Raw genomic sequence first — 7,750 nt, 5'->3', positions numbered from 1 at the left:
GATAAAAACCATACTGATTTGTAGTTTAAGATGCCAAAAAATCCATTTTAAAAAAATGGATTTCAGTTTAAAAAAGTTTTTATTTAAATCAACTTTATTGCTTGAACAAACTTTGCAATAAATATTTTTTATTTTTTAAGATACTGTTTCAAACTTACAGCATTTTAAATTATAAAACAAACACATGGTCTGTCATTGCATTAACTATATCCAGTAAAATGTGAGATATTGCATTTTAAATATAATTTCCTTTAGTGCTTACCTCACAGTCTGGCTAGACTCAATTATTCTAGAAGTTTATTAGGTTTCTTTTAAAGTTACACATGTGCAAAGTATAAAGTCACTGAGGAAAATGTCATGCGAGAAAATGTGTTTATTTCTGTCATAAAACAGCTCAGCTTCTACAGGATACAAATATTGAAGCAAACCTCAGATGGTTTTTCTCAAAATATTCCATTACCTTGTCAAATGCTTTTACTGCATTGAAATATTGTCTTCTTTGAATAATGCTATTAAATAGCTCTTAATATCCCTTTTTAAAGTTGCAAATCTGCATTAAAACAAACTAGAACTGTGCTTTTGTTGTCCAGCTTGAACCAGACAGATACTCGTGTTGACTAGTAGCCATGGCTTACTCCACTATTGAGCTATTAATGATTTTGTTTGCCCTGTTGGAAGATTACCATGGCAGCCACAGCCACATGACATATGTAATGTCTTGAAACTTGAAAAAGTCAACTAATCAATGGAAAGGCTATACATCTGTGGTAGTCATTATTAAGACCACGAAAATGCCGACAAGAATTGGTGACAATAAATTGCAGAATATAGTAATGCTGACATGTAAACAGTGGAGACTTACTGAAATAGTTACACAGAACATTTCCAACAAGGTTGCTATAAACGCAGATGGGCGAACAAGCCGCCACTGTGATGATCGTCACTTAGAATGGTGACAGTTACATTGCTGGTATTAAGGGGTCGATGCGAGAACATGGCACCTCTATGTTTTTTACTAAAGCGGACACATGGTACAGGTGCTGAGTCCTTGCATTGTCATTTTAAGAGATGATCATCACAGTGCCGGCTTGTTCGGCCGTCTGCATTCATAGCAACCTTGCCGTAAATGTTCTGTGTAACTGTTTCAGTAAGTCTCCACTGTTTACATGTCGGCATTACCAAAATCTGCATTTTAATGTCACTGTAATTCTTGTCGCCATTTCCGTAATCTCACTGTCGCATCCCATCCCTATACACACACATTATATAAACGTACACACACAGGGCTAACCCAAGCAGTTGAACCAGTACTCTGCTGCATTTTTTCCAGTCTTGCCAATGTACACTGCCTGTAGATAACCCATTGAAATGAATAGGCCATTAAAATACATAGGTCATTGTCATGAAATCAGATGAATAGAAGTCAAAGAGGTTTACTGTTATATTGAGACTACTAAGATGGCCCAGAGGGGTCCAGGAAGAGTCCCAAATCTGGCGCGGGTTGACAGTCTCTGAGAATGAGGGGGCGGGAGAGGTTGGTTACTGTTTTTTTTGAGCCCTCTAACCCTCACTTATTCATCTTTTCACAAATACATGTGAACACATTGAGTGCATAGTTTTTATATGCATTTTAACTTGCAGTTTGCAGTCACCTTTTTTTGATGCAAATAGAATGCCAGTGGGTTACTGGCCTCAGTACTAAAAATGTAAAGAAAGATTATACATACAGTGCAATGTGTTATCAAAAATTGTCATAAAGCCCTATATTGGTACATGCACCTATAAAAAATAAATGTGCGCTCCAAAAGCCTTCAGATAGTATAATTCCAGTGAGTACTGTTTTTTTATTCAGACACTAAAATGGAATCCTTGCTCAACACAGCTATACCATTTCCATTATGTCTGTGTAACTGCCAGTGATCCATTTACTACGTGTGTATATGTATAAAATATTGTTTGATTCTACATTCTAATGTTTGCCTCCTCTCTATCTGCTTATTGTCAATGCACTGAAGTTTAATATGCTCTTTCGCATATAGCAATGTATCTGGGACATCATTTTGTTTCCCCTGAGCTGGCTCACAAAAACATACACAGGAGTTTCCTCTCTCCTGGAAGCTAAAAATTGTTATGGACATGTAGTACTAAATAGCTTTTGATCAGATACTTATTTTTGGGAAGGTCTTGATTATACAGATTGAAGAATATCAGTGATTATATCATATGCCAGTTAATAAATCCTTGAAAAAAAAAAAAAAAAGCTATCAAAATAAATCAATTTGCATTTGCTCCAATGCATTTTATAATGCGATTGCTGCGTTTAAAGTGTTAAATGTGACACGACTATTTCTCATGCATTAACATGTGCTACCAGTACAATATATTGGATTGGTAAAAGCACAACCTGAGAAATGCAAAGCAATTACTTACTAAAAAGCGTTTTCCTGCAACTGTACCCATGTGTTTAACTGAGCCCTAAGAACGTTGACTTTGCTGTAACGTGATCTTTCATACATTTTAATAAATGACCAGATAAAAAAAAAATCAAATGGCTGACCATGATTTGCATTTTTCTTATGGAAAACACAATGTAAATCAACTGTAACACTATGTATATACAACCAACAAACATAAGATTTATTTTGCAAATAGGTTGTGTGCAAATTTAGGAATCATTACCATTTTAACCAACCGTATCGATACAAAGTAGTTACTAAACTTGACAAAAGTGTCTGAACTGTAATCTCACTTTAACTGCCTCTAACTTGAATGGAAGCTAATTTAATCACAGTGAAACAATCTTTATCGCGTAGATGTCACACTGTGTACCTTACGAACCGTACTCAAAAGAAACACTAACACTAACTAGCAGAGTAACACCACGCTGGACACTAAAGTGCCTTTGTCTGGATTCTAATTACTTGTACTCCAACAATAAATCACCTTGTGTATCAGACGCACATTTTCTTATTTTTATAATATATTTACACAGGTGTAAAAGAACATGGTAAAACAAATAAAAAATGCATTTTTAGCCCATCCCTGAACAAAGTCTTTGAAAAAAAAAATAATATTTAAAAAATAAAACTCAGACTTTGCAAAGTACAAACATATACATCTTTGCACATGTTCTGTGCTCATGGTATTATAATCCTTTTATATACATACTGAATGTGCTTTTTTAGAAGACACAATTAAAAGAACAAAATTAGATTAACCTGAATTTGTAAAAAAAAATAAAAAAAGCTGACAGCCTACAATGAAACTGACCCTACCACATGATCTTATTTCATATGTTAGCTTTGGAAAGGCTTTTGTGCTTAATGGAAGACCACTTGTATCTTAAGCAATGGACACATCGATCATCATGAGTTTACTAAATGGGCTCTCAATACTACATAAAAAAGATAATGTAATGAACATTTCCCCGATTTAAAAAGTACCTGCTATAAGTTATGTGTGATTGGCACTTAACGTTCCTAGATGAAAGCCATTTGTACGATCAAAGTCCATGTTCTTAGGAAAAGACCAGAAAGCTAGCTTATGTCTTTAACTAATGGTCCTCCTATCACTGCAAAATGGACACTTATTCTTTATATTGCGCCACTTCATATGTCTATCATGCTTACATATTTAAGAATAAAGTGGGGGTTTGGAAAATTAGCCAGAAAAACATTTTACAGGTAGGATATAGATGTTTTGCTTATTAAATGAAAACTGCCTATTACCCAGATCAAAAAACATTCCCTTTCAGCACTGAACGGGTGCTGGTACATAAATGTAATATATTCTACTAATAATGTAGTATTAGCATTGTTGCAGTTGTGTACTATAATAAAAGGAGTTTAATAAAATCCAAGTGGTCAGTCAGATGATGCAATTTGTTCACCAGCAAATGCACAAATCATGGCTGGATATATAGCCCACATCTATATTGCAAATTCTAGCAGTAAGGGCCGCATGTACTGGAATGCACAGGATTTTCTGCCAAACGTTAGAAAAGAGGTGCATTATTATGAATTGTGCAGAGTCTCCAAGCTAACAGAATTGTCAATGGCTTGTCCAGTTTTTGATCATAAGCATGAAGAGGTATATCTTCTTTTTTGCACTTAAACTTCAGCCTTCACGAGTGCACATATGTTTCCATTTTAACAACAGCTCTCACAACCATTTTGTTTTCTGGGAAAAAAAATAAAAATAAATATAAAACTACAGGTTACATTGTGCAGTAGATTAGACCTTAATAGTTAAAGGGGATTCATAGGGAATAAAAAGAAATTGCTTTGTAAGCTTTTAGTAAGACAACTAGACTATTCAGCCACCCCCCACCCCACTCACTTGGACACAAAAAGTACAGCTAACAACCACACAGAATTATCATTTTGTTTGTCTTATGATCAGCATACAAGTCACATAAACCAGAATTCCAACAAAGCAATGGAAATCTGGAAACGGAGGTTGTTATGAAAAAATCCATTGTGCAGATCTGTACTAAACAGTCCGAATACAGGGTCACATTTTCATTAAATAAAGCTTTTAACTGTCTCCAGTAGAGATCACGTTGACATGTATACAGATATCGATGTATGCATGAGACCAATCATCTACAATGTGTTCCGAATACACTCTATATTTGTACTCGGTAAGCATGGGTAGCAAAGCCACACTTCTCAGAGAATGACAAGGTGAGCAGAGAAGTAATTGTGGCAGCGGCTCTGGGTTCCACCTAGCCTCAGGAGATGGAATTGAAATTGATCTGTTACTTGAATGAGATGGACACTCCCTACCGTGTGTGTAATATATATATATATATATATATATATATATATATATATATATATATATATATATATATATATATATATATATATATATATATATATATATATATATAACACACACACACACACACACACATCACTAGATGAGTCCCGAAGATAAGCAATTCTTGATATTATTTTAGTATAATATGCCATAACTCATATTACCTCACTACCCCTGTAAAATACCCTGTAGCTCACATATTTTCCCAGTGTGAAACCCTGTATCGAATATATTACCTCACACAGAGATAGTATTAATGTGTTATTATTGGCGTCCCTGAAACCTTACAAAACTTTGGCACTTGCCCAGATCAGTCTCATGTGCCGTTATATACAAGACTCATCATCTGGTGGAGAAAGCCAAAGATTAGCATATAGGAAACGGAGCTCCACTCTCACTTTAAGTGAGCCATGTCTTTCCTCCTGCGGCCTACCATAGTATGGGTGCCCCCAAGCTTGGGCTCCATCCCCGTGCTGCCCAGTGTCAACTAATGTTGAATCATCAGTAAAATGTCCTACTCCTCCATAGAATTATCCCTTGAAAATATTAAAAGTAGCTTTAATCTTCAGAACAAAAATTTAGTGTGACCTCTGATCTCCAGATTACTCAATATAGATAGAACACATATATGGATGCTACACAATATGACAGATCTAGAGCAGACTGAGTATATGTTTGTTTTGATGTTGCCCATAGCATTTAGAATTTTGCTATTACTTTCCAAATTAAACTGTAAAAATTAGAGACAGCACCGTTTTTCATTAGCATCAGTTTTCATGAAAGGCTTTCTTTATATATTATCTGTTTAATGTGTGTCTAATTTACTTTATAAAAAACAAAAAAAATTTTTTCCCCTGTTGTCAGTGAATAATTCACACTGCATACTTTGGGTGATGTCGACCTCTTTTGTACAGATTATATGCACTTTGCAGTACTTCATCTGTCAAGTTAAACCAATGCATTCAAATTATTGTATAAAAAATAATTACAGCCAGATATTGCATTTACTGTTGGTGCAGGTTTTAGAGGTCTTACCACTTTAGAAATTTTTGAACATTTCTAAGTCTTTAGGCGGTACAGGGGGTGCTTTATTCCAATCATCCTCAGGATATGCTTCAAAATTCGATGTATCACCTTCATGGGATACTTTTGGCATAATTGGGGGCTAGTGGAAGAAAGATAAAGCAAAAAAACACAACAGTGTAGCGTAAATACCCTTGCTTTGGATATCAGAATAAAAAAGAAAAACAATAAATCTTTAATTTCATATTTTTTAATTGTGTGCATGAATGATCCCGAATGTGCATATTGGAAAAGCTATACATTCTGATATTTTAGAAATACAGGTGTCTATATATAAATGTAAAATACTGCATTATTATATATAATACAGCTCTGCTCAAAAATGAAGCAGAGCTGACCGAGGATTTTGGTGCAGGGAGGAGGTGGCATAACATGCCCCATAGTAATGATCAGACTTTCTATGGCCACTCCCTGACATCAGACATGCGCCACTCTATCAGTCATATTTGCTTGATACATATATCCTACAGTGAGAAACTCACTTTGTATTGGTAACTAAATCCACACTTACATATTGCTAAATTGTAATATGATGAACTGTCAAAATACTGCAGCAACAATTAATGTTTAGTTGTGTAGTAAAAAAAAAAACATTTAGAAAAAAATGACTATTGCAGTACTGTGTTAGCCAGAAAAATCTATCTGATGTTAAATACTTTCATGTAAAAGAGTATTTAACATCACATAAATGTTTAGTTGTGAAAGTGATCATGAAATCTGTATTTTGGTTTAGTGGTCCTGTAATATACATCGATTTACCTCCAAAATGATATTGTACGAGGAACAGCCCTTTAAGGGATAGTTTGAGTGTAAGTGCTTACATCAAGTTTTCAGCTCATTTCTTCCTCAGTACACAGTATTTAGTTTTGCATTTTTCTTTGTACCTTTAGTTTTCGCTGTGGCACAGCATCCCAGTCTATTGACCTAAACCATCTGTGGCGTTTAACATCTTCTGCTCCATTCTTTAAGCACACCAAAAAAAAGCGTACATTGTCATCAATATTACAGACTTATATACACAAACATTCATAGTTTTTATATATTGCCATACCGAAAAGATTTCAGAGTAAAAAGGCGTCATACTTACAATATTTAAGCAATGACTAAGTTACATGACTGCACAAAGTAGTGAATAGTTTAACAATATTAGTGAATAAACCCCCACAAAACAAATGACTGGTTTCCATTTACAGCACCATCATAATCAACATTTATTTATATAGCACCAGCAAATTCCATAGTGCTTTATAATTGGGAACAAACATTAATAAAACAATACTGGGTAATACATACAGAGAGGTAGGAGGATCCTGCTCGCAAGCTCCCAATCTATAGGACAATGGAAGTTTGAAACACAATGGCATGTGCTACATCATATTGCACATTAGACCAGCTTGAATGCAAAGGTAAAAAGTATTGAGTGGGCTCTGATCAGTCACACAGCAATGTTGGTCAGAGGATTGTTGTCTTGTGTTATCTGTGTAGAGGGTGATAATAGGGTAACCTAGGGAGATCAAGATGCTGGTTGAGTAATATCATAAGCTTTTCTGAAGAAGTAGGTTTTCAGAGAACGCTTAAAGACTACAGGAAAGTCTTACTGTGCGAGGGAGGTAATTCCACAAAGTGTGTGCAGCCCAAAAAAAGTCCTGTAACTGGGAATGGGAGGATGTGATGAGTCGCAGATCTTGTGCAGAACGGAGGTGTCGAGTTTGGGAGATATTTTGAGACAAGGAGGTGTATGTCGGTGCAATTTTATTGACAGCCTTGTATGTTAGTAGAAGAATTTTATATTGGATTGACTGAAAAACAGGCAACCAATGTAGAGACGGACAGAGTGGCTCAG

The 7,750-nt window shown here is 35.2% G+C and overlaps 1 protein-coding gene across 1 annotated transcript in view; it reads right to left on the bottom strand.

The window, feature by feature from the left end:
* Positions 1 to 5,859: 5,859 nt before the first annotated feature.
* The window catches only part of PRKX (protein kinase cAMP-dependent X-linked catalytic subunit), a 99,757-nt gene continuing 97,866 nt past the window's right edge, over positions 5,860 to 7,750 (bottom strand). The window contains exons 7-8 of the mRNA XM_075196477.1: positions 6,792 to 6,869; positions 5,860 to 5,989 (exon numbers count right to left, since the gene is read on the bottom strand). Of these exons, the coding sequence (XP_075052578.1) occupies positions 5,864 to 5,989; positions 6,792 to 6,869 (204 nt within the window). The 3' untranslated portion in view covers positions 5,860 to 5,863. The remainder of the gene's footprint in view (positions 5,990 to 6,791; positions 6,870 to 7,750) is intronic.

The sequence above is a fragment of the Mixophyes fleayi genome, chromosome 2 (genome assembly GCF_038048845.1).
Source record: "Mixophyes fleayi isolate aMixFle1 chromosome 2, aMixFle1.hap1, whole genome shotgun sequence".
Classification (NCBI taxonomy): Eukaryota; Metazoa; Chordata; class Amphibia; order Anura; family Limnodynastidae; genus Mixophyes; species Mixophyes fleayi.
This window is presented reverse-complemented; position numbering and strand designations above follow the sequence as displayed.